At 37.7% G+C, this 27,265-nt stretch overlaps 1 protein-coding gene across 1 annotated transcript; it reads right to left on the reverse strand.

Annotated features, from left to right (window-relative positions):
- Window positions 1–20,150: 20,150 nt before the first annotated feature.
- Window positions 20,151–22,367, reverse strand: LOC128114158 (adenosine 5'-monophosphoramidase HINT3-like). The gene has a single exon (XM_052744000.1). It carries the CDS (start codon window positions 22,343–22,345, stop codon window positions 21,821–21,823), a length of 525 nt encoding a protein of 174 aa, XP_052599960.1. The 5' UTR covers window positions 22,346–22,367; the 3' UTR covers window positions 20,151–21,820.
- Between the last annotated feature and the right edge of the window lie 4,898 nt (window positions 22,368–27,265).

The raw sequence follows: 27,265 nt of genomic DNA on the forward strand, positions 1-27,265 counted from the left end.
AATTTTCTCTAAAACTTCACAACCCTGACCTCCATCATCTGCACTGCTTTTAGCATTTTCTTCTAGCTTCCCATAATAACTCATTAAGCTTTGAATGTTCAATGGGTTTTCTAGCTCAAAGTTCTAAAGTCCTTCCACAGCCTTCCCATAACCAATTATGTCAACCACAGCAATAGCATACTCTCTGGTACCAATTTCTGCCTTAGTTAGAGTTTCTAGTGGTAAACACCATGGTCAAAAGCAATTTCATCTTATAATACTCTGATCATACTCTGTCACTGAGAGAAATCAGGGTAGGCACTCAAGGCAGGAAATGGAGCAGGAACCATTGGAGAATGCTGCTTAGTGGCTTGCTTATTCTGCTTTCTAATATAAGCCAATATCATCTGCTCAGAGCTAGACTCTTTCATATGATCATTAATCAAGAAAATGCCTGACAAGTTTGCTCACAGGCCAATCTGGTGGGGGCTTTTTTTTTTCAATTGAGGTTCCCTCTTGCCAAATGACTATAGCTTGTGTTACAGATTTGTTCACACTGTCCCTCTAAGACTGCCAATTAAGTTTTGCCTCAATTCAGAGGACAGAGTCCATGTTCAGCTGGCTAGAATGAACCAATTTTTTTTTTGGTTGATCAGGAGGATAGAGAGACAGGGAGGAGTAGGGAGAGGCAGAGAGAGATGCATGGCTTTTTCAAGCTAGGAACATGGAAGGTAAAGGTCAGCTCATCGCTTCTCCATGGCTCAGTGGATCTTTCATATTTAACCCCAATATTTGACTCCAGAGTTTTTATTAATAATAGAATAGTTTAGATAGTTGCTACAAGCTTGTGTCAAATTGGCAAAAAACTAACCAGGACAGTTATTCCAATAACATCCATACCACTATTGCATCAGTGGGCATATCTTGTCAGGAGAGTTCTTACTGTAGCTTTCAGGGTTCATACCTGGGTAATATTGATGCCTACTTTTCTCCTATAGTAGCATGCATAGCACCTTCCAGCCTTATGAAAGCTTTCCAGTATTGGTGACTCTTCCAGTTGAGTACTGGCTATATTTCTCCACTTTCTATTACTCAAGTATGTGGTATCTTGAGAAACAGAGTCTTACTGTCAATTCCACAAGGTAGCCAAGAGTATTGACAATAAATAGACCATCATGCTTGAGAGTCTATGTTGCAACCCTGGTCAACAACTCAAAAAAAAAAAAAAAACCCAACTCATTTACAGTCCTGGAGTTTTTATTTGGTATGTGTAGTTGCAGTATATTCCCCAACCTCCATTATAGGGAAGCTTAATTTAAACTTATTTTATACATGTGTATACATTTTTATGAAGCTTATACAATAATAGATTTCCATGTGAGTCTTTCAAAAGCTCTTTACTGTTAGTTATCCCTTCCAACATTGCTTCTCTGCCCTGCCCTCCCATTCCTTACCCCATTTAATCCTTCCTGGTATATTTGCCCCTTCCCCTCATTATAATACTATATTCTATTTCACCTTCCTTAAAAGATTCCATCTTACTACTGCCCTAACCTCTGTGATATTCCCAGTTAAATACCCTTAACTAAAACTTACAAACTGACATCCTGTATGGGAGAAAACAAGCAATGTTTGTATTTCTGAGTCTGTGTACTTGACTTAGACTGCTTACAGTTTCATTAATTTACTTGTGAGTTTCATAATTTATTCTTATTTTTTCTTAACAGCTGAACAGTATTAAATGGTATAAACATTTTTATTATCCATTTCTCAGTTGATTGACATTTGGACTGTTTCCACTTCCTGAGTATTGTGAATGAAGGAATAATGAACATGGAGGTGTAAGATGCCTGTAGTAAAATATGGAGTCTTTTGGGTATGTGACCAAGAATGGTATTAATGGCTCATGTGGTAGATCTATTTCCAGTATTTTTAGGAATCTCTGTACTGATTTCCATAGCAGTTGACCAGTTTTTACACCCATCTTCAGGGAATAAGTTTTCCCTTCATCCTTCCCACATCCTCATCAGTATCTTTTGTCATTTGTTTTATTGATCTTGGCCATTCTGATTGGGAGTAAGATGGAATCTCGAAATAGTTTGAATTTCCCTGGTGGCTAAAGATGTTGAACATTTTTTAAAGTTTCTCAGCCATTTGTATTTTGTCTTTTGAGAATGCTCATTTTTAAATTTGATTGTTTGTTCTCTAGATGTTTAGGGGTTTTTTTTAGTTATTTGCATAGTATTTGTTAAATACTAACCCTTCTTCAGATGTACAGCTGTACAACTGGTGAAGGTATTTTGTTTGTTTGTTTCACTTTCTGTAGGCTGCCTCTTCACTTGAATGATGATGTCTTTTGCTATAAAGAAACATTTTAGTTTTATGTGTTTCAGTTTGTCCATTGTTAATCTTAATGCCTGTGCTTTTGGAGTCCTGTGTCAATAAATTCAAGTGTATTCCTTGTTACTTAATCAGATTCAGGGCATCAAATTTTACAAGGTGAGGTCCTTAATCTATTTGGAGTTGAGTTTTGTGCAGAGTGAGAGATAAAGATCTGGTTTCATTCTTCTACATTGAGCTAACCAGGTTTGACCAACATCAATTGCTAAAGACATGGTTTTCAACGTGTATTTTTCTCCTAACTGTCAAAAATCAGGTGTCTGTAGGTACATAGACTTATGCCTAAAATTTCAACTTAATTCCATTGATTAATGTGTCTGTTTTTATGAAAGTACTATGCTGTTTTTACTACCATTGCTCTGTACAATAATTTAAAATAAGAAATGATGAAAGATCAAGCAGTATTTTCATTGTTCAGGATTGTTTTGACTATCCTGGATATTTTGTGTTTCCATGTGACTTTTAAGAATTTATTTATTTTTCTTATTTTTGAGGTGAATGGTGTTAGAATTTAGATGGAGGCTTCATTGACTCTAGATTGCTTTTGGTAGGATGGCCATTTCCAAAATATTAATTCTACCAATACATGAGAATGGGAGGTCTTTCTACCTTCCAGTATCTTCTTTGATCTGTCTTTCACTTTCTTAGGTTTATTCCAAGATTTTTTCTTTGTTTGCTTTTGTTTTTGAGGCTATTTTAAATGGTACCATTTCCCTGATTTCTTTCTCAGTCTGTTTGTCATTTTTATATAGGAATAGTATTTATTTTGTGTTCTAATTTTGTATCTTGCTACATATCAGCTATAGAATTTTCTGGTGGGTTTTTAAGGTCTTTTATTCATAAAATCATATTGTCTGAAAATAAAGATACTTTGACTTCTTCCTTTCCTATTTGTATTAATTTTATGTATTTGACTTTTCTTATTGCACTAGCTAAGACTTCAAGCATTATATTAAACATGAATAGAGAACGTGGACATACTTGTCTTGTTCCCGAATTTAGTGAAAAGCTTTGAGTTTCTCTCTAATTAGAAAAATGTTGCTATTGTCATGGGGTTGCCATTATTATGTCACCCTTATATTTAAGTTCTCCAGGACTTTTGTTGTAAAGGGATGTTGGATTTTGTCCAAAGCCATTTCTGTGTCTAATGAGATGATCATGTGGTTTCTGTTCTGGAGTGGTTGATTATGCTTACTGATTTTTTTTTTAATTTTGAAGCATTCCTGCATCTCTGAGATGAAGCTGACTTGATCATGGTTGACAATTATTGATATGTTCTTGAATACATTTTGCATGTATTTTACTCAGAATTTATACATCCATGTACATCTAATAAATTGGCCTCTAATATTCTTTTTTTTGTTGGCTCTCTGTCTGGTCTAGGTATCAGGGCAATGGTGGCTTTATAAAAATAATTAGAAAATGTTACTTCATTTTTAGATTTTCAGAGGAGTTTGAGAAGTATTGATGTTTGTTCTTTGGAGATCTGATAGAATTCTACACTGAATCGGCCTGCCCTTTGGATATTTTTTAGCTAGAAAATGTTAAATTACTGCTTCTGTCTCATTGGATGTTACAGATCTACTTATACTGTTGATTTCAGCTTGACTTAACTTTGTAAATTCATCCATTTCTTTTAGGTTTAACAGCTTGGTAGAATACAGACTTTGAAAATACAAGCATAAAATTATCTGAATTACATTGGTGTCTGGTCTTAATTTTGTTAATTTGGATTCTCTCTTTCTTTTGATTAATTTTGCCAAAGGTTTGTCATTCTTTCCAAAGATGCAACTCAATTTCATTGATACTTTGCATTGCATTTTCATTTCTATTTCATTAACTTCAATCCTTATTTTGATTATATCTTCCTGTCTATCCTTTTTGGCTGTTGTTTTTTCTGTTTCACAAGCCTTTCAAGTGTACCATTAAATCTTAATATGAGATCTCACCTATTTTGAGTGGTTGTTGTTTTATATGTAGGCACTTAGTGCTGTAGACTTCCCTGTAAGAACCCCCTTCACTATATCTCATTAATTTTGACATTTTGTGTTTTCATTTTCATTTGGTTCTAGAAATTTCCTTCTTGATATTTCTCTTGATCCAATTTTCCTTCAGTGGTGTTTTATTTAGCTTCCATCCATTTGTGTGCTTTCTGCCATTTTTATTATTCATATCTTGCTGCATTCTTTTGTGATAAGATTGGATACAGGATATTTTTACTTATTTGTTTTTATTTTAACATCTGAGTAATACTTCATTGTGTAAGTGTACCACATTTTCTTTATCCATTCTTCAGTTGAGTGACATCTAGGTTGTTTCTAGGTTCTGGATATTATGAATAATGCTACTATGAACATAGTAGAGCAAGTGTCCTTGTGGTATGATTAAACATTCTTTGGGTATATGCCCCAGATTAGAATAGCTGGGTCTTATGGCAGATTGATTCCAAGTTTTCTGAGAAACCACCATAGTGATTTCCAAAGTGGCTGTACAAGTTTGCACTCCCACCAGCAGTAAAAGAGTGTTCCCCTTACTCCATATCCTCTCCAACATAGGCTGCCATTAGTGTTTTTGATCTTAGCCCTTCTGACTGGTATAAGATGGCATTTCAGAGTAATTTTGATTTGTATTTCCTTGATAGCTAAGGATGTTGAACAATTCTTTAAGTGCTTCTGCGCCATTTGAGATTCTTCTGTTGAGAATTCTGCTTAAATCTGTACCCCCCCATTTTTAAATTGGAATAGTTGGTATTTTGCTGTCTAGTTTTTTTGAGTTCTTTGTATATTTTGGAGGTAAGCCCTCTGTCAAATGTGGGGTTGGTGAAGATCTATTCCCATTCTGTAGGATGTCATTTTGTCTTATTGACAGCATCCTTTGCCTTACAGAAGCTTTTCAGTTTCAGGAGGTCCCATTTATTAATTGTCAATCTCAGTGTCTGTACAACTGGTGTTATGTTCAGGGAGTAGTCTCCTATGCCAATGCATTCAAGGCTACTTCTCACTTTCTTTTCTATCATGTTCAGTGTAACTGGGTTTATGTTGAGGTCTTTGATCCACTTGGACTGGAGTTTTGTGCAGGGTGATAGATATGTATCTATTTGCATTCTTCTACATGTGAATATCCAGTTATGCCAGCAAAATTTATACTTCAAAAACCTGTATTCCAAAAAATTTGAAAATCTAAAAGATATGGACAATTTTCTTGATAGCTACCACATACCAAAATTGAATTAAGACCAAATAAGCAATTTAAATAGACCTATAATCCCTAAATAAATAGAAACAGTCATTAAAAGTCTTCCAACAATAACAACAACAACTACAACAAGTCCAGGGCCAGATGGTTTCAGCAGAGATTTCTATCAGAATTTCAAAGAAGAGCTAATACCAATACTATTCAAATTGTTCTACACAATAGAAACAGAAGAAACAATGCCAAATTCTTTTTATGTGGCCATAGTTACCCTGATACCCAAACCATAATGAGATGCAACTGTGAAAGAGAATTACAGACCAGTCTCCCTCGTGAACTTTAAGGCAAACATACTCAATCAAAGTACTGGCAAACTAAATACAAAGTCACATCAAAAAATCATTCACCATGATCAAGTAGGGTTCATCCCAGAGATCCAGGGATGATTAAACATAAGGAAAATCTGTCAATGTAATTTACCATATAAACGAACTGGAAGAAAAAAAAAGCCACACACGATCATCTCATTAGATGCTGAAAAAGCCTTTGACAAAATCCAACACCCCTTCATGATCTCTGGAGAGATCAGGAATACAAGGAACATACCTAAACATCATAAAAGCAATACACAGCAAGCTGACAGCCAATATCAGATTAAACAGAGAGAAACTCAAAACAATTCCACTAAAATCAGGAACAAGACAAAGCTGTCCACTCTCCCCATATCTATTCAATATAGTACTCAAGGTTCCAGCTACAGCAATAAGGCAACAAAAGGAGATCAAGGGGATACAAATTGGAAAGGAAGAAGTCAAACTTTCACCATTTGCAGATGATATGATAGTATACATAAGTGACCTCAAAAATTCTACCAGGGAACTCCTACAGCTGATAAACACCTTCAGTAATGTGGCTGGATAAAGATTAACTCAAAAAATCAGTAGCCCTCCTATATACAAATGGTAAATAGGACGAGAAAGAAATCAGAGAAACAATACCCTTTATAATAGCTACAAATCATACAAAATATCTTGGGGTAACTCTAATCAAACAAGTGAAAGACCTATATGACAAGAACCTTAAGTCTTTGAAGAAATAAATTGAGAAGATATCAGAAAATGAAAAGATCTCCCATGCTCATGGATAGGTAGGATTAACATAGTAAAAATGGCAATCTTACCAAAAGCAATCTACAGATTCAATGCAATCCCCATCAAAACCCAACACAATTCTTCACAGACCTCAAAAGAATAATACTCAACTTCATATGGAGAAAAATAACAGAATAGCTAAAACAACCCTGTATAATAGAGAAACTTCCAGAGGCATCACCATCCCTGACTTTAAGCTCCACTGTAGAGATATAGTAATAAAAACAGCATGGTACTGACATAAAAACAGACAGGTGGATCAATGGAATCGAATTGAAGATCCTGATGTAAATACACACATCTATGAACATCTGATTTTTGACAAAGAAGCCAAAATTATACAATGGAAAAAAGAAAGCATCTTATTTTGTTTAATGTGTGATCAGTTTGGGAGAAAGTTCCATGGATTGCTGTTAAGAAGAAAGTATATTTTGTGAGTGAAATGTTCTGAAAAAACATCCATTCTGTCCATTTGATTTATATTGTTATTTAATATAAATAATGTAGTTTCTATCTGGATATCCTGTATATTGGCAAGAGTGGGGTATTGAAGTCACTAATTATTATTGTGTTAGGGCCAATCTCTTATTTTAAATCTAATAATCTTCCTTTTATGAAATCAAGTGCACCTGTGTTTTGGAAAGTAAATGTTTATAATTGTAGTATCCTCTTGGTGGGTTTTCCTTTAATGAATATGAGTATCCTTCCCTGTCTCTTATGACTAGTTTTGGCTTGAAGCCTCTTTTGTCAGATATTACAATATCTGTGCCTGCTTGTTTCTTATTCTATTTACTGGAATACTTTTTTCCATGACTTTACCTTAAGGTAAATTGTTGATCGTGAGGTGTGTTTCTTGGGGATAGTAAATAAATGAATTTTATTTTTTAATCCAGTCTGTTAGCTTGTATCTTTTTATTGGGAAACTGAGATTGTTAATTTTGTGAGTTATTATTGAACAGTGTTTGTTAATTTATGCTATTTTGTCATCATGGTGCTGTTTTATTATGCTTAACTATTCTGAGATTATTTATTCCTTCTTTTCCCTCTTGGATGTGTTTAATACCTTTAGATCAAACTTTTCCCTCCAGTATCTTTTGCACAGCTGGCTTAGTGGACATAAATTTGTTTTTATCAATTGTTTCAATTTAATTTCTCTTCAACTAATAGTTTTGCTGGGTATAGTAGTTTGGGCTGGCATCTGTGAAATTTTAGAACTTGTAGAACATTAGTCCAAGCCTTCTGGCTTTCAATCTGTATTGACAAGTCAGGTGTTATTTTAATGAGCCTACCTTTATATGCATCTTGGACTTTCTCTCTCATAGCTTTTGGTATCCTTTCTTTTTTCTATATTGTGTTTCTTTGTTTGGATTATTATGTGAAGTGGAGAGCTTCTTTTCTGGCCTTGTGTATTTGGTGTCTTGTGTGCTTCTAACACCTTGAAAAGAATCTTGTTCTTAAGATTAGAGATTTTTTTCTATGACTTTGTTGAACATGTAAAGTTTAGAGATCTTTAAAAATGCCATTCTAAAAGTACCAAGCTTGGCCTTTCCTATGAAACTTTGCATCTGCTGATCCTTCTGCCTGAGAATTCCTCATGTGGAAATTGCTGCGTTTTGCTCGTTGTCATTGTTTTAGCCTCATTTCAGATTTCAGCACTTCAAACAGCACTTCTCTGGTCATCCTTTCTTGGTCACAAGCCCCACCTCTCCCACACCTGGTTCCTCTGTTGCTGGTGTTCCTGTTCTGTTTTGTTATGAAACAAATCATCCTGAGTTCTGCTTTACTTGGTGGGTTGATTGTGAACACTCTGTCTTCCTTTACTTTCGATGCTGTCAATAGCAGACTCACTGGTGTTGCTCCCACTTGACCCTGAGCCACAGGCCTGTGGTAGTCACGTAACAAACATCAGTGAGAAAATGAATTTAAAAATGGCAAGTTTGGAGTCAAAAAAGTTAGCCCAGTATTTAAATAAAGTGATCTACAGACCTATTTTTAGTCCAATTAACGGTTGTTTTTGATAATAAAATAGAAATATTTATGGATCCACAGGAGGTAGAGGAGTTCATTAATGCTCTGGATAAATAACAGAATGAGCAGTAGAAAATCTATTGACATATTTAATCAGGAAACTGTGAAAACAAGTAGATATAGCTGATTTTGCAAGACATGGAAAGATTGGATTCAGAATAATTTGATTGGGTAAATCTTAAAAGATTTTTCTTTTCCTACACACTGATAAAAGTTTATTTATCTCTGTGATCATAGCATAATGATTAGAAATAAGAAGTTGAATTTAAATTCCCAATCATTAACCTCCTTGATTATTTTAAATTTTGGATGGGAGGAAACATGTAATGTGAGTTATCATTCCTGGTATGCAGGAGATTCCATTCCATGGGCTTAGGTGCAGGTGTGTGAGATCCTTGTCCCCACCTCAGATTATTTGTTTAAACATTAAAGAAGAGGTGATATCAAATAATGAGTCAGTTATCTCTATGTGAAAGGACATTTTTTTAAAGAACATGTAAAGTTTAGAGAACTTTAAAATGCCATTCTACACATGAAGGATTTGGGGCCTGGAGATGGGTCTGTAAAGTGCCTGAAGTTCAAGCATGAAGACTTGAGTTCAGATCCCCAGCACACATGTGACAAGCTGTGTGTGACAGGACAAACCCCAGCACACATGTGACAAGCTGTGTGTGACAGGACAAACCCCAGCACACATGTGACAAGCTGTGTGTGACAGGACAAACCCCAGCACATGTGACAAGCTGTGTGTAGTAGGACAAACCCCAGCACACATGTGACAAGCTGTGTGTAGTAGGACAAACCCCAGCACACATGTGACAAGCTGTGTGTGGTTGGACAAATCCCAGCACATGTGACAAGCTGTGTGTGACAGGACAAACCCCAGCATTGGAAGATGGAGACAGAAGGAGCCCAGGAGGTCACTGGACAGCCAGTGTCACCAAATCTGTGATCCCAGACTGAGGGAGAGCTACTCTTTCTTTTTTTTTTTTTTTTTTTTTTTTTTTTTTTGGAAGTGGCCACTTGTAAGTTGCCTGTGCCCTAGATCATGGCCCCATGTCGGTGTGAACATCAGCAATAGTAATTGGGCCAGGGGCTACTAACATCAGTTTTAAATAGAGAACATGAAGATGGGGGGGATAGAGAGTGAGGAGCACCAGGGAGAGTGGGGGGATGTAGAGTGAGGAGCATGAGGGGGGGGCTATAGAGTGAGGAGCACCAGGGGGAGTGGGGGGCTATAGAGTGAGGAGCACCAGGGGGAGTGGGGGCCTATAGAGTGAGGAGCACCAGGGGGAGTGGATGGATATGACCAAATACGTTGTGCATGTGGAAGTGTATGAAACAAAAAAAATTTTTTAAGAAGTGTAAAAGTTCTCTAAGAACATCTCAGTGGTGATGTACTTCTTTAATTCTAGCACTCAGAGGCAGAGACAAATAGATCTCTGTGAGTTCAAGGCAAATCTGGTCTACATGGGGAGTTGTTGGCCAGTCAAGGTTACATAGTAAGATTCTGTCTCAAAAACCAATAACAAATAACAAATAAAAACAAAGCAAAACCAAAAAAAACCACAACAACAATGTTCTGGATAAGATTAGCATTTATTTCAGTGACAATAACAAAAATCACAGTGAACTCCCTCTGTCAAGTAACCCACAACTGTGTTTCTGTAGTCTAAGTTACAAAAGAATGCAATAAAATTGTAATTTATATGAAAGCAACAGGAAGCTAGTCACTGCACATATACTCTATTATTTCCTAAGCATGTAAGCACATACTTTACACAAATTCTTATCCACACACCTGTACGGTGGCTAGTTCTTATCATGGTTAATATATAATACTATGAAAGCAGAGATTGGTCCTAAATGACAGTACACTATGCATAATGGTCCTGAGTAACCTTGTGATGTACACCAGGAAATTCTAGATACTGAATGTATTTTATTTCACCTCCATAATAATTTAAACAAATATGTTCAGACAAATCAGTTGTAAATTAAAATGTGAAGTGAAATACATTTAGTACACCTTACTTGCTGAACACCATGGCTAAGGTATAGACACCATGGCTTCTCTGTAGAGCACACTGTAAAGCACTGCTTATTCACATTAAGGTGACTGGCTGTGTGGAAATATTAGAAGCATAACGTGCTGAATTTTCCTAGTCCTGGAAATGAAAAATTCAAAATGTGAAATATGTTTTATACTCAATGAGTTCATTTTTTAAAAAATGTGAATTGAACCATCAAACCTGAGATTGTATATATCTACATACACACATGCATACTCAAGTATTGTATGTGTTTTATAAACATGTATGTTTTCTTCTCTCCCTTATTTTCTAATTGTATAATATGAGCTATATTGGTTTTATATCACAGCATTTCATTATCATCAATCTCACATTATGGAGACTCTGCACCTTAGAGATTATGTGGCCTCTACTCTGGCACATGCAGGATAGTTGTGGAATGTTGAGTGAAAGCATGAACCCACAATTGTCTTTATTTGAAGATTAAGTATATTTGTAGGATGTGTGTGTGTGTGTGTGTGTGTGTGTGTGTGTGTGTGTGTGTGTGTGTGTTTTAATGCAATTTGGTTGGGAAGTGGTACCAGATACATGACCACATTTTATTCCAGATATTTCTGCAAAGATACTTTCAGGTATGATTTATAGTTAAATCGATGACCTTTGAATAAGGCAGATGGTCTTCACTAGCACTGGTGAGCCTCACCTCTCAGCTGAAGGCTTCAGTGGAATCCTGCAGCAGCCTTCCAACTGTTCAGCAGCGCCAACCCTGAGATCATTCATTTCTTTCCTCAGGGTGGTTGAGCCTCTAACACTGAACACAGGTGTTCTCTTAACTTCTTTAGTTCTGAATCCGTGGTTTGGTTTTCCCAGGTTCTGCAGTCGTGCGGGCAGCCTGCTCTCTGAGTTCCAGCTTAAGCACTAACACTCTTATTCTAAGACTGACATAAGTGCACTTTTTAATTTCAAGTTATTTATGCACAAACTGAAATTATACTACCCATAAAATGAGGCTTATAATTGGGAAAAGGTCTAAATGAGAAAATTTAAAATCTCATTTAATTCTATCCTCACATGTTTCTTAATTCACTAGTGAACATTCCCTAAATCTGTAATTTACTCCATATCGAAGTTTCCTAATTCTCCTTCAAAAACCCAAAATCTCCCCAAATGTGCTAAGAAGTGGCTTTGGTCTTTGCTATTCTTACTGTCCTACTAGCTGCTTGTATATACTGTTTCAACAGGATTCTCAGATCCCAGAATATTTCTACACATACAAGAATTGTTCATTTAAACCGTCAAGGGAGAGCTGGTGGGATGATCAGCAGGGAGAGTATTGGCAGCCATGCCTGTAACCTGAGTTGGATTGTCAGGACTTACAAGGTAGAAGAAACCATTTTCACAGCTATCTTTTGGGTTGCCAATGTGTGTGGCAGCACACACGTGCACTTACCCCTCTCCCCCCACCACACACACACACACATACACACACACACACACACACACACACACACACACACACACACACACACACTGAATTAACAAATATTTTGCTTAAAAAATTTAACAGATCTTCAGAAAATATTGCCTAGATCTGTTATTTTTCCTCTACTTATGGAAAGCATTCATAGGGTGACCAGCATTGATAATATAAGATCTATGCCATGTGTTAGAAGGAAATTACACTTCCCTTCCTTCTTATCTGTTCTGTTTTATTTTCTGCTTCTTTACTTTTGTAATGCTAGGGTTATACCCAGGGCTTTGCACATGATGGGCAAGCACTATAAAACTGAACCACAGGCCTTATTTCACATTCTAAATTACAGGTTTTCTTTGACCCAATCAATCTCAGATCACATTGCCTTAACTACTTTTTTACTGCATGAAATCCTGCCACAAACTTAAAAGCTTCAAACAATTCTCATTTGTATTCCAAGCTCTGGGCCAGGGGTCCATGCATGTCTTAGCTGTGTTCTTACTTTATAAGACCATAACCATAGCCCAGCCAGGGCTCTGAGACTACGCTGGTTAGGAGTTCACCTTCTCCACGCGGCCTCTGACAGCACTCAGTTCTTTGCAGGCTCAGGGCCGAGACTGTGTCCTTCTAGCTGTCCTTACTTTCCCCAGTGGTGACCCTCTCCATAGGAAGCTCCAGCATGACAGTGGGTTTCTTAATGCCACTCAGATGGAGAATGTGCCTCCAAAGCAGAAGTGACAACACTGTGCAACATGTCCCTTCTTGCTTTTATCCTGTTTGCTGGTTGGAAACACATCACACATCCCTGCATATTCCAATAAATGCTGCCATGCTAGGACATGACTATGATCAGGAGGGCCCTTGATGGACTACTTGAGAGTTGTCTACCTCACAAATTTGACAAATATTTGTCTGACAAGTAAATGTTCCAAATATAATTCTGAGCCTTTTCAGACCAGAAAGTTATGAACCATTATTCATAATTGTATTACTTTTTATTTATGTATACATGTGTCTGTGAGTAGGTATGCATTCATGAGCAACGGTACCCACAGAAGCCAGAGGTATCAGATCCCTCTGGGCCTGCAATTACAGGTGGTTGTGAGTCTCCCAAAGTGGGTGCTGGGAACTGAACTCAGGTCCCCTGAGAGCAGCATTGCTGAGCCAATTTTTCCAGCCCTGTAGGTTTTTATAAGTACCAATGAAACCACAAGAACTGGAAAGCTTACTCAAAATCATGAAGTTCTTCAGAAGCAGAATCAGAGTAGATTTGAATCTTTTAGGCCTATGCTTAATTTATATATATATATATATATATATATATATATATATATATATATATATATATATATATATATATATATATATATATATATTATGCTTTTTTAATCTGACACATGACTACATAACATGAAGCAGCCAGCCAATTAATGTGTTTGGAAAGAATAGACAAATTGTTGACATTATATATGATCTTACTTGATAATATATATAAATTTTTATAAAAGAAACAGTTGAAACCGATCATAGTATTCACATGTGTATATTTGTTTAAAAACAGATATTGTGGGAAATGGTTTGGTGTTACAGTGCTTCAGGTCCCTATAGCCCATATAAAATGCTAGTGGGCTAAGTATCCTGCCTATCAGTCCAGCCTCTGGAGACAGAAGCAGGGGATTATTAGTCATGCTGGCTAGCAAGACTACTCATATGGGCCAGCTCTGGGTTTGATTGATCAAGGATAATTCCTGACATCAACCCCAAGTCTCCACATGTACACCCATACATGTTTATCTACACATGCAAGCATGTGTAAATATGCCTGCTCACTATGAATACACATGAAAATAGAAAAAAAGGAAATAAAAACCAAGGCGAATTTTCTTGTCATATAGAAAAATGAACAGCATGAGTCCTGTGCACTGACAGCCAAGAAAGTCCGTAAATGAGTGCTCTGCACTGACAGGTAAAGAAAAGCCATAGGTCAGTTACATGCCTGGGTATTAATATGCACCATGTTTATATGCTGACAGTGTCTCAACAATTGGGTCATATCATGCAAGTTTTAAGAAATTGAAAACAAGCTGGGCAGTGGTGGCACAAGCCTTTAATCCCAGCACTCGGGAGGCAGAGTCAGGCGGATCTCTGTGAGTTCGAGGACAGCCTGGTCTACAGAGCGAGATCCAGGACAAGCAACAAAACTACACAGAGAAACCCTGTCTTGAAAAACGAAAAAAAAAAAAAGAAATTAAGAAATTAAAATATTTTTTAATTCAAGTATCATTATCTTCCTGTCCTATGTTGTTAAACCATTTCACTCTTTAGAACAATATTCCCTGCCCACCCCCACTACTCCAAATGGGCCGACTCTGAAATGGGAATCTGGAAGGCTTTTAATTCTTAAATTAAGTTTTGTAATAAGAAACAGCTTTATATTCTGTCTACTTTTTCCAGAAAATAGTTATCTGAATAGTTCCTGAGTGTGGAGGTTGCTGTTAAAAATATGAATTATATTGCTGCTTGGCTGGTTAGCATTCCAATTAGGCTTTCAGTGTAGAAAATACTCAGCTCTTCAGTGGACTGAGGGTGGACACATGGCTGATCTGATGAAAGCAATATGTCAAGGTTTGAACTACAGTGGACATAGATATTTGTGGGGCATTTGAGGATAGATGGAGGTGATTCTATCTTGGGAGGCTGCATTCTGAATAGTTAAAACAATCTTTACAGAGACGAGGCTGAATAAGGTGGATGTAGAGTTTAGGCTACATAAATAATTCTGGGGATAATTGAATAGAAATGCTATGTGAAAGGATATGGGTACTTCTGAAATTAAGCAAATGTTTGGGTAAAAATAAGAACTAGGAAGGGACAATAGGGAGTTGGTGTCCTAAAGAGCTGATGCACACAGCACAATCGCAGCTCTATGAAGAGCTGTACTCTATTTAGCACATATTTGAGTGTCTACTTAGAGAAAAGGCAAACCAGCTACCATTCCTGAGCCTGAACACAGCCATGGTTTGTTAGGACCTTTAACATCAGCCACTTTCACCTAAGATTCAGATAATCTCAACTCTTTAACTTTCAAAGTCTTATTGTGCTAGCTTATTTTTATGTCTATGAGGCAACTTCACTTCTATAAGAACAGGATTGCTAGAGAGTAAGGAGAATTTATAAAGAATGATCAATTTGAAAACTGCTTGTTTCAAATATTGCCTGGCCCTCCAGACTGTATTGTCACCAATTTCATCTTAATGAATTGTTTCAGGGTTGAGAAATGAACTCTTCTTTCCAAGAGGGCAAAAAACCAACTCATACAGTCATTAGATCCCTGATAATAATTTTGTAGACCTTTTAAGGTAGAACCCCAAAGCCTTGCCATCCTACTGCCAAAGGAATACCCTGCCATGAATTTGGAAAGACCATCTGGACATTATCCAGACTTGAGCCCATATAATCAAACATATCCTATTCAAAAGTTGAAAACTGCCAAAGTTCAATGCTATGCTAGCACCCTGCCACGGTCCATTTCTTAGCTTATTTTTTCTATATGACTTTAACCTTGCACTATTGTTTCCATGGACATCCACACTGTGCTAGGTAGCATTCACTATGGAATTTCCACAACTGACGCACTTTGATGAATGTTTGATGCTGATTCCACAACACCTTACAAAACAAATAAAGGAGGTGAATATTCTCTCCATTTCACATACTTGGAAGCTTAGAAAAGATTCTTTATCTAACATTCAAAGCTATAAGATCAGAATCTTGTGACACCCATTCCAAGGAATTATTTTATCCATAATCCTACTCTGTACCTCAAGTGCAACCCAAAATTAAACGAGCTCCAAAGGTTGTAAAAGACATTATGGACAAGTTAAACTTGTTAAAAAAACAAATCTACCAACAATTAGGTGAAAATTTGTTTTTTAACAATCAAAGAATCAAAAAGCATCTCATTTTGTGAAAGTGAATTCCTTAATGATTATTTGCCTTGGATCCACAATAGAGTATTCTGGTGGTTTCTTATAAATCTGCTCAATCTTATCGAGTTTTTGATGTAGCAGCATACAGGTAGATCCCATTAAACTGTCTATTTTAAGACATCTTGAAGAAGCCAAGACTTCTGGCTGTATCCAAATGGCTAATGGACTCTACCATTAGTGACAGGCAATTAAATGCTGACACTGTGCCCAGGTAATATTCATGGTGACACGTCTGTTCCTCATACAGCTGGATGTGGTCTTTTCTATATGCTTAAAATACTTGAGAGATATCAGATTATTAAATCTGTAACAGATTTAAATTAAAATGTTTGGAATATCATACCAATAACTTAGATCTGGAATTGAGTGTCTAGAGTAAATGACAGCAGACAAGGGAAGATTATGATTAGTGAGAGGAGAGTGCATGGTAACATCCATCCCTCCACACCTTCAGCACAGACATGTTGTAGATCTTCAAAAATGAAATGAAGCACAAAGTCTGGGGCCAAGCCCTGACCTTGAGGGTACACTTCTGCTCATGAGAACCAGAATTGTATTATCCCTATGGAGAAATATCACTTGATTTGTTTTTTTCTTCATACACTTCCAAGAAGTCTCCAAATTGCATTGCACCGCTTGTACTGTGGACTACCAGAGGCAGCTTCTGAGCAGACTGTCATCAGGATAGGGTTCTTCTCCACAATGGGGTTGAGATCAGGACCAGCCATACTGCATTCAGGCCAGATCATGCCAAATACATGAAAGGCATGGATTTGGTGTGTAGGAGGGAGAGGGAGGAGGATCTGGGAGGAACATATGAACTGCCATCAACTGAGGATAGCAATGGGGAGACTTAGTCCTCATAGTTTCACATGGAGCATGGGGCTTTCAGAGAAAATAAAGGGTCCTGACTACGAATCTAAGGACTTGTTGGGAGGACTTGGGTCTTGGTAACTAGTGGCATCTCCTCCTGTCCTAGAATTCATTCCCTGAAAACAAAGTCTAAGCAATGTAAAAAAAGGCTGTAGTGAAGTTGTAGGGATGTGACTCACAAGAGACAGCCATGCTATGCATTATTATTTTTAAAAAATTATAGAAAGATCTTATTAAGAGAATGGAAGCCAGTTGTGGTTCACATCCCTAAAGCACACCCCCCCTGCCTAGCTCACCATAACCCTCTCAAAAATATCAGATTGTGAAGGGAAAGGGGTGGAACCCACAGAAATCAGAATCTCAGAAAAAGGGGTTTGAATTTACCATGTCATTTGACTCTTTCTAAAAAAAGAAAAAAGTTTGGAAATTGCTGCCCTAAAAATAATCAAGATTCTTCTCCCAGGTAAGTGTTTTTTAAAGGAAATTATACTATCAATATGTGATTGAGCATATTTCTATTCCCTCTAGATTTAATGTTTTCAGTCTGCAATATAAAAAGACACTAATGCTCAATTATGCTAGGAAGAGTCTCTCCTCCAATAATGCTGCATTTCTTGATGTTACATTCAAAAGGGAAATAGTAGTGCTTGGAAACTTAAATAAAAAAGATGAACAGAAGGAAAAATGACTGTCTGAAGATGTGCAGAAAATGCATTTAAAGAAGTCTGCATCAGCCAGCAGCCAATCTAGCCAGTTCATCTTTTAAAGAACAGAGACTTCAGTGTCAAGAGTTATACTTAAAATCAAGAGAGGAAGACTCCAACACAAACATTAATGGACAGTAAAGATCAAAAGATTCTTTCCCAGAATCACTGGTTCAAATTTCAACTTTCTATCTGGGTAAATTGATGCTATCTTTGTGGAGAATTTTTAAATGTATATAATATATCTTACCGCATCACTTTAATATGCTCCTGAAAATACAACCCCTAAGAGAAAACTAGTTCAAAAAGTTTCCTTTAAATTGACAATTAATGCCACATTTTACTGCAGCCCATTATTCCTACAAGATATCAAATGAATTGAATATATATAAAATCAATATATAAAATATACCAATTAAAATATCAAGTCAACAAAGGAAGCAAGCTTATATGAGTAGCAGGAATGATTTGAAGGTTAATAAATGCAGGCTATATTTAAAATGTAATGAACTGAAATCTCATAGCACTTAATATAGGAGAAAAGAAAGTGTGATGATCAGTGGAGAAGGGCTGCAATCGTCATTCTCGGAAAGCATGTTTTTCTTTCCATATAATTTTATTGACAACTTATTCTTAATAATTTAGACTAGATTTAAATATAAAACTATAAAAAAAACTATTAAAGTAAAGAGTATTTCAAAGCTCCTGGAAATATCACACACACACACACACACACACACACACACACACACACACACACACCAAGAAGATACATAGAAATCTCATGTTTACCCTTTCCATTTGGTGTGAACATGCTGTGGGATAATGCCTTTGTACACTGGTTTAATAAAACGCTGATTGACCAGTAGCCAGGCAGGAAGTATAGGTGGGGTGAGCAGACTGAAGGAATTCTGGGAAGAGGAAGGCTGAGTCAGGAATTGCCAGCCAGACACAGAGGAAGCAAGATGTGAAGGCAGAACTGAGAAAAGTTACCAAGCCACATGGCTAAACATAGATAAGAATTATAGGTTAATTTAAGTGTAAGAGCTAGTCAGTAATAAGCCTGAGCAAATGGCCAAGAGTTATAATTAATATTAAGCCTCTGTGTGATTATTTTATAAAAGCCTGCAGGACTGTGGGTGAGAGATTTGTCCTGACCACAGGCCAGGTGGGGCACAGGAAAAACTTACAACTACATGCACATCCACAGTAAATTATTCATCCACACATTGGTGTAATCAAATAGATCATGTGCTGTTCTCTGATTAGAAACTTTTGCACAGAAATCAGTGAGTATAGTATTGCCTAAAGTAGTAATGTCAAAATATTATTTCTTGTATCATATTGGTTATTTTGATGAAAAAGCAGTTATTCAGAATAAAAAGGAGTTACTTCAAAATAAAGAGTAGAGCTTTTCCAGAACAATTACTTGAGCTGTGTGAGCTGAGACTCACAAAGGAATATTCAAACCACTGAGGCTTCTTTCTTTTTTTTTTTTTTTTGTTTTTTTTGTTTGTTCTTTCAAGGATTTTATTTTTCAATTTTGTTATCATCAGTGCAATTATAATGGATGGGGAGATCCACAGAGGTCATGTGTACAGGTCAGAGGACAACTCTGGAGGCTCCTTTCTTTTCTTTTCCACCTTTACATAAATTCAGAGATCTAACACAGGTTCTCAGGGTTTCACTATCGGGCAGTAAACACCTTTACCCACTCTGCCCCCCACCCCCATGAGAGGAGATAAACCTATACAAATGCAATCAACCTACTAATTAAATTTTTAAAGGTCCCTAAAGGCATTTGAAAAATCCCTTGACCACCTTTCAAGTACTATCATCATGTGGTCAATTACATCAAAGGTTGCACCTTTCCTGAAGTTTGTCATAGCTCTACTGTATAGAAAACATTGTGATTGTCAGCTATGTAAATGATCAGAAAGCTATTATACAAGGCAGTGCTGTAGAACCTAAAAATCTAATTTTGAGTGCCCGTAGCCTCTACATGCAAATTCCTTTCTCCACCTTTAGTGAATAATCTGAAACTCAAACGTTTGTATAGATTAACAGTGGAAACAGATGTCAAGGTTCTCAGCTTTCCACCACTATTTGCCTGCCTAACACTGAGTCTTGAATTTAGGTGTTGGCTCCCTACTACCTATTCTCAGTAGTGGTCTCACTTTCAAGGCCTCTTCTCTGGATATGACCACACTTAACACACTAAAATCTAATGAATTATTTTTGCCTCACCCCGTAGCATTGGCAAATGACCTTTATCATGTCTTTAGTTCTGGATACCAATCATGTTTGGCACTTATTAAATATTAAAAAATATTTGCTGAATTAATGAATTTTAATCAAACTAGACAACACTTGACTACAGATATTGTAATCAAGCTTGCAACAAATGGTTGGTTATTTAAAATCGTTTAACATCATGCCGAAACAATAAACTAGAAATCTTAGCTGATTTCTACAATGCATTAGTCTTCATGTTCCTTTCCTGCTGCATACATAACACTACTAGACACTGGAACAATGCAGAATCATCTTTCAACATCTCATCTACCTTCAGTCACTACTGTGTCTGTAGACACAGCCAAAGGACAACTCCCAATAAACACTCTTCACTAAATGATATACCAATAATATTAGCACTATTTTAGCAAGATAAACTCCCTATGTATGTCTCTTTCTTCTTTCAAATGAAGTCTTTTTTCATAATAAGACTGAGTCTAAGCACTAGTTCATTTTCCTTTGATACAAAAGCATACCTTATGACAATAGTTTCTGTCAGTTTTCGTACATTACTAATTTGTGTTTCTTCCTTATCTCCTGACAAGTAAAATTACACATAAATTTTATTAAGATAACCATGTTGCTGGTTACTATATTCATTTAAAATTACATGAAAGTAGTTCCCTCTTATCTAAAGTTTCACCGTCTATGACCTGGCTTTTACAGTTTCAGTAATCTATGGCTAACCCACAATATCAAGTGACAAAGGGCCAGAAATTAACAATTCATACATCTTACACTGTATTCAATTCTGAACAGAAAAGTGAAATTTCACACCATTCCACTCTATCTCACCTGTGATACGAATCATCCACAATGTCTGTATGCATTACCCACTTACAGTAATCAGATTAACTGTCACAGCATCATAGTAGTTGTATTCAACTTAATATGGCAACAAAGCACAACCAAGAACATCAGCAGTATTTTAATTGTACCTTCTTATAACTGCTTTATTAGTATTGTTATTAATCTCTTACTATGCCTGTTATAAACTATTTGTCTAAGGTATGCACATAAAGAAAAAGCACAGGATACATTATAGTTTGGTATTATCCTGGGTTTTAGGTACTCACTGAGAGACTTAGAGAATATCTTCCCTATAGCTAACGGAAATTAATGTATTATATGAGTATGTGTATGTGTGTGTGTGTGTGTGTGTGTGTTGTGTGTGTGTTGTGTGTGTGTCTGACACCAGTAAAAAGTGACACATACATAAATGTTTCTATAATCAAATCAGAATATTGGTAGCATGGTATTCTTTAATTTGAAAATGTATGTATAAAACTATAAAACTATCATAAGATTTCTAATTTCTTCTCCTTCACAGTAAAAAGGTTTCAATTTTCTATGCCAATTTACTCATCATAAATTATTATTAAGACTACTAATAAATGAAACCTGAACTTTAAAAAATATAGGATGCATCTTGATTAGCAAAATTTGTACTAAACAAACGTTTAGTTACAGTATCTCAAGTGTAAAACCTTACATAGGTAAGCATCAAAACAAAGAAATGAGTGACTCAGTACTCAACTGTATTACAGATCTGAAAAAACAGACATTCAAGAAAACAGTAAGGCTCTTCAGTTGTAGTGCTGTGAATAGCAGCAAACCTTCAGACTGCAGTTAGACTCCAAAGAGAAAAAAAACTGTAGCTCATCCTCAGTCAGGTTAAGGAACTTGTCCATGGTTCGCATTTTTACTTTCTTAGTGTTTCAAGCAAATGATCAACTGTGACAAACCAGTAAGAATTTGGTTTGTAAATCAATTTTGATAAGAAGCCAAACTGTTTCACTGGTGCTATGACATGAAGGTGCAGATGAGAAATGGAACAGAATGGTGGCACATGGAAACCCATTCTCACATCTGTAAGGTCGGTGAAATTATTTCTCTCAAGAATGGCTTTTCCAACAGCTACCATGCTCTCAACCATTTCTACTTGATCTCGGTTTAGTTCCTTGCAATTTCTAATATGCTTCTTTGGCACCACAAGATAATGATGAAGTGCCGCTGGTTTGATATCTTCGAAGCAAACTAGGTCTTCATTCTCGCAGTTCAAGAGTTGAGTGTCGGGTTCCTGGCCCGCCGCCACGCGGCAGAACACGCAGGTACGGTCGTAGTCCCTGGACTCCGAGGTCCCAGGCGAGGCCAGGTCCTCAAGTCCTGCTTTGGAGGCTACCACAGAGGCAGGACTCGGCTCCCCCGCGAAGTCCTTCTCAGCCATGGCGGCCGGGTGGGCGACCTCAGGACCACTGGGGAAGGCCGGGATCGCGTGCGCCGCCGCCGCCCCTGCGGGGCCGACCCAGCGGCAGGAGGCTTCTTTCTTCAATGATGAAAAGAAACCTACAGAGTGGTGAAAACCAGCCTTGCTCCTGTGGTTCAGACCTTGCCATCACAACTTATCCTGTGTTTTACTGAATTGGCCCTTCAGGAGGAAGTCATATGTCTAGAGAGTCCAAGTGTGACGTATTAGTGACCCTTCCTCAGCCCTCTCACTTGGTGGACATGGGCACAGCGATGTCCTCCCCAAGACTTGCAGAAAGAGTCAATCGGCAACCATTGCTAGCTCTTCTTAAACGGAGACACAGATTAAAGCTTGGGTGAGATGATAAATGCTTCCTGCAGCATTTCTCCACGGGGAAATTAGGTTTCATTACCACAGTCTCCTGATCACAAGAGTCAAAAGGAATATACTATATGTGTTCAAGAACAGTTTCCCAGCATTGAGTGAAGATAGCATAGTAACTCAGTTTAACAGGAAGTTCACGTGTGTAAAGAAACAGATGCGGTCAAAGCACAGGGTCAGTGGAAACTTTATGCTTGAAAAATATCATGGCCAAATGGTTTCTTGTGTTATTTTGCTTTATATAAAATAAAATTCCAGAAAAAATGAAAGCAGCATATGCAAAAATTTAGAAACAATATGTAATAAACTGTGCTGTCGCTAAAGACAGACAGGTGTTGCTGTGTTTGTCTTTGACTTCTGTAGAATATAAAGGGCAGCCATTATTACTATATTGCTATTTAAAAATGAGAAAATCTAAAAGTTGTCTAAAGATACAGTCAAAATACCTCTCTGTTTCCAAGAAATACAGGTCTCTGGATTGAAAAGTCAGTTATTTTGATTACAAGTTTAAGCATTTTCAAGTGACCGTGAATTCTAAATGGGGAACTAAAACTAACATCAGAAAAACATATTCCCAATCACTACAATATTCAGTACTTATCAATTAAGAGACATGAGTGTCTTAGCAAATGCATTTTTGGTTCTAACCATTTGATTACAGGACACAAAAACATAGTAATATTTTGTACTGTGAATTAGTCCTTCATATTATGCTATGCTAAAGAAAGGTACATTTTTCCCAAGTGGAAAAGTCATTTTTGTGCTCTAAGGAGAATCTTTGCTAAATAAAAATATTTAAAATGCATCAGCTAGGAACTGGAGTGATGCATCAGCTGTTAGGTGCTCATGTTCTTCTCACAAAGAACCTGAGTTTGGTTCCTGGCACCCACATTAGGTAGTTCACAACCACTAGGAAATGCAGATCCAGGGGCCTCTATGGATACCTGCACTCATGTGCATGGAGGGTCACAAGCACAACACACTCACATACTTTTACTTTAAAATTAAAAAAAAAAAAAAAACTTTAAAAAATTCAACAGGCACATGAACTGTGAACCAATAGCTGAGGAGCCCCCATGGTACTGGACTAGGAACTCTGGATAAGTGAGATAGTTATTTAGCTTGAACTGTTTAGGGGGCCCCAGGCAGTGAGACAGGGACCTGTGCTTAGTGCATGAGCCAGCTTTTTGGAACCTAGTGCCTATGCTGAGACACTTTGCTCAGCCTTGGTGCAGGGAGGAGGGGCTTGGACCTGCCTCAACTGAGTGTACCAGGCTTTACTGACTCCCCAGGGGAGACCTTGCCTTGGAGGGGGTGGGAATGGAGGGTGGATTGGAGGGGAAGGCTGGGGGGGGTGGGAAGAGGGAGGACAGGGGAATTCGTGGCTGATATGCAGAACAAATAGAAAATCTCTTAATAAAAAAATTTTTAAAAGAAATTCAGAAAAGAAACTCACTAAAAGTTACTAAGTGTATAAGTTTGAAAGACATCATAAGATAGTTTTCTGTTGGTAATACAAGTTAGGATAGAAAGTTAATTAGGTATATTTTGGACTCACCAAAATTGAATAGATAATGGAGTATTTTCTCTGAATCTGTCAAATGCAAATGAACTAGACATTGCTGATGTATTTATTGCTTGTATATTGTATATAGTTATTGTACTTATTGTATATAGTTTTTCTTATATTAGCTATAACTTTTTCATTTTTATTAGACAAAAAATGGGAAAATATGATGATATTTTATTTGTGCTGAAATGTGGTGATATTTTATTTGTATGTTAATAAATAAAGTTTGCCTGGAGATCAGAGGAAATAGCAAGCCATTAACACAAAAGTCAGGCAGTGGTAGCACACACTCTTAATCTGATCACATGGCAGGCAGGGTCTCTGTGTGTTCAAGGACACACTGGGAACAGCCAAGCGTGGTGACACACACCTTTAATTCCAGTACCAACCATAGAGACCTGGAGGTCTCTACAGACAGGCAGTGACAAGAAAGTGAAGTAGCTGGCTAAGAGCCAATGAGAGGGCAGAACAGCAAAGCAATAAAGGCGTGGGTAAGACAGGAAGTAACCCCTTTTGGTAGATGCAGAGCTGGAGAGGTAAGGTTAGTGGCTCTCACTATTTCCCTGATCTCTAAGGCATTCATCCCTAAAAACAAAAACAAACAAACAAAATATCAACAGGAACAAATAACACTAAGGATGTTTGAAAGAGCCTTAAGGAATCCTTATTTTATATTTTCCTAAAATACGTATATAAGTATATGTATACACACATACATACATACACAAATGAAGTTATACCACTTGGACTGCCAATACTCCCCACCAGAGTCATAGACTATCTAACAACAACCCCAGTACTAGGCATGAGAAATCTTTTTCCCAGTTGTTGGTCAGGGGAGACCAAGAGACTCCCATAACAGTATAGGCTATTGTTGTTGCCATTGGTTGCTTCCCAGAGGTCAGAAGTAAGTCTCTATCGCTGAAGACACCACACACATCAGACACAGGACTCAGAAGATTCTAGCTGGAATTGACCTGAAAGCCTACTTCACGAGGTATAGCTTTCCTAGTAACACTTTCCAGAAAGTGTTATGCAAGCCAACAAGGGAGAGAAGCAATCAATAGTCCTACCGAGCCAAGATGCCTGTGAACTATAGCAACGAGTATCAGGGCAATATAACCCTAATAATGCAATAGTGGCAGTTTCATCTTGGTTGTAAACAACAGCTGTTTAATTGGACTTAAGACCAACAAGAAGATCAAAATCATTCTTGGTACTAGAAACCTAGCCAGCTACCTCAGACTGTTGAGGTCATGGATCTTAGAGGAGAAGCTGCTGCTGCCACCTCCTTAAAGCAATGTAAGTTCCAACTGCATTCTAAAACATCTTTATACCCACAAATAAGTCACGCTCTCACTCCTCATCAAAGAACCTTGTCTTTACAACAGATGGAGACTATTACAGGAAACAACTGATCAAATGCAGAGATCAATGGCTAGTGGGGTGCATAGCCACAACAGATATGACTACAACACAACTCTTGAATCTAAGCCTCAGGGAACATCAAGGAAGAGGGGACATGTAATAGTTTGAAAGAAAATGCCCCCTAAATAGAGTGGCACTCTTAAGAGATGTGGCTTTGTTGAGTAGGTATGGCCTTGTTGGAGGAAGTGTGTCACTGTGGGGGTGGCTTTGAGGTCTCCTATGCTCAAGCTATACCCAGTGACACAGTTCACTTCCTGTTGCCTGCAGATCAAGATGTAGAACTCTTATCTCGTCCTCCAGCACCATGTCTGCCTGCCTGCATGCTGCTATGTCTTGCCATGATGATAATGGACTAAACTCCTGAAACTATAAGCCACCCCAATTAAATGTTTTCCTTTATCAGAGTTACTGTGGTCATAGTGCCTCTTCACAGTGATAGAAACCCTAAGACAGGATGGAAAGATTTTCTGGATCAGGAAGTCAGCTTTAGAGTGTATCTTCTAGAAATGATAGAAGCTTTAGCCATGATACTTCAATAATATGTCTGCCTAAACTAAACAAGACATAAATAATGACAATACCAATTGACAACCTTATTCAGGTCTTGTTTATGAGAAATTTCACATGGCCCCACCCTTACTATAGACAGCTAATGACTGCTGGGAGAGAGAGAATTAGTTTTTTGAGGAGATAAGCCTTCTAATTGGCTATCAATAACAAGTGGTTATCCTTGAAATCATATACAGATTACCATCACTAAACAGACTCAGCAGGTTGTATTTATACACACACACACACACACACACACACACACACACACACACACACACACTCATCAATCAGGCACATGATACAGGATGGTGATATGGGAGAAGGACAGAGACAGAGTGAGTTATGTTCAAGAGGGAGAGACAGATTTGAAGAGGCAAGGGCTGTGAGGAATGGGCTGACGTAGATGCTCTACTGCCACCCAGGGCCAGATGTCTGGGTCTGGGCTCCTACCAAGGACTATGACTTGGTCCATTACCCTGATGAAGGCACAGAGAATAGGGCTACACAGAGTTAGCCCCAACCCCACCAGCTGAAGCACTCAGGAGAGTGAGTCCTACACCTCACCTGGACAGCACAATAGAGCTGACCTTGTTTGCAGGGACATGGGTGAGCTGGCCCTGAGGGCGTGAGAATGGGAGAGGACATCATGCCCCTCTCATCTGCCATATGATTGTGTGGGCAAGGGAAAGGATGCCTTCCTCCCCTTTCCCCTCAATACCTGCAGCACATGGGGGCCTGACCCAACCTGTCACCAGCTGCAGCCCTTGGGAGAACTGAGCCCTCTGCCTTGCCTGGGCAACATAGTAGAGTTGACCCTGCAGACTGTGTGAGCCGGCCCTGAGGGCATAAGAAGGGCATAGCTGGTACCACCTCTTTCATCTGCTGTGTGGTAGTGGGTGGGAGGGAAAGATGCCTTCCTCCTTTGCCCCTAATACTTCCAGCTGAAGAGGGATCTGACCCCTTTACCA

Source organism: Peromyscus californicus, unplaced genomic scaffold, assembly GCF_007827085.1.
Source record: "Peromyscus californicus insignis strain IS unplaced genomic scaffold, ASM782708v3 Scaffold_19__1_contigs__length_69161282, whole genome shotgun sequence".
Taxonomy (NCBI): Eukaryota; Metazoa; Chordata; class Mammalia; order Rodentia; family Cricetidae; genus Peromyscus; species Peromyscus californicus.

Excerpts from the sequence above, each read along its gene's own strand:
- LOC128114158 (XM_052744000.1), bottom strand. The coding sequence starts at position 22,345 with ATGGCTGAGAAGGACTTCGCGGGGGAGCCGAGTCCTGCCTCTGTGGTA.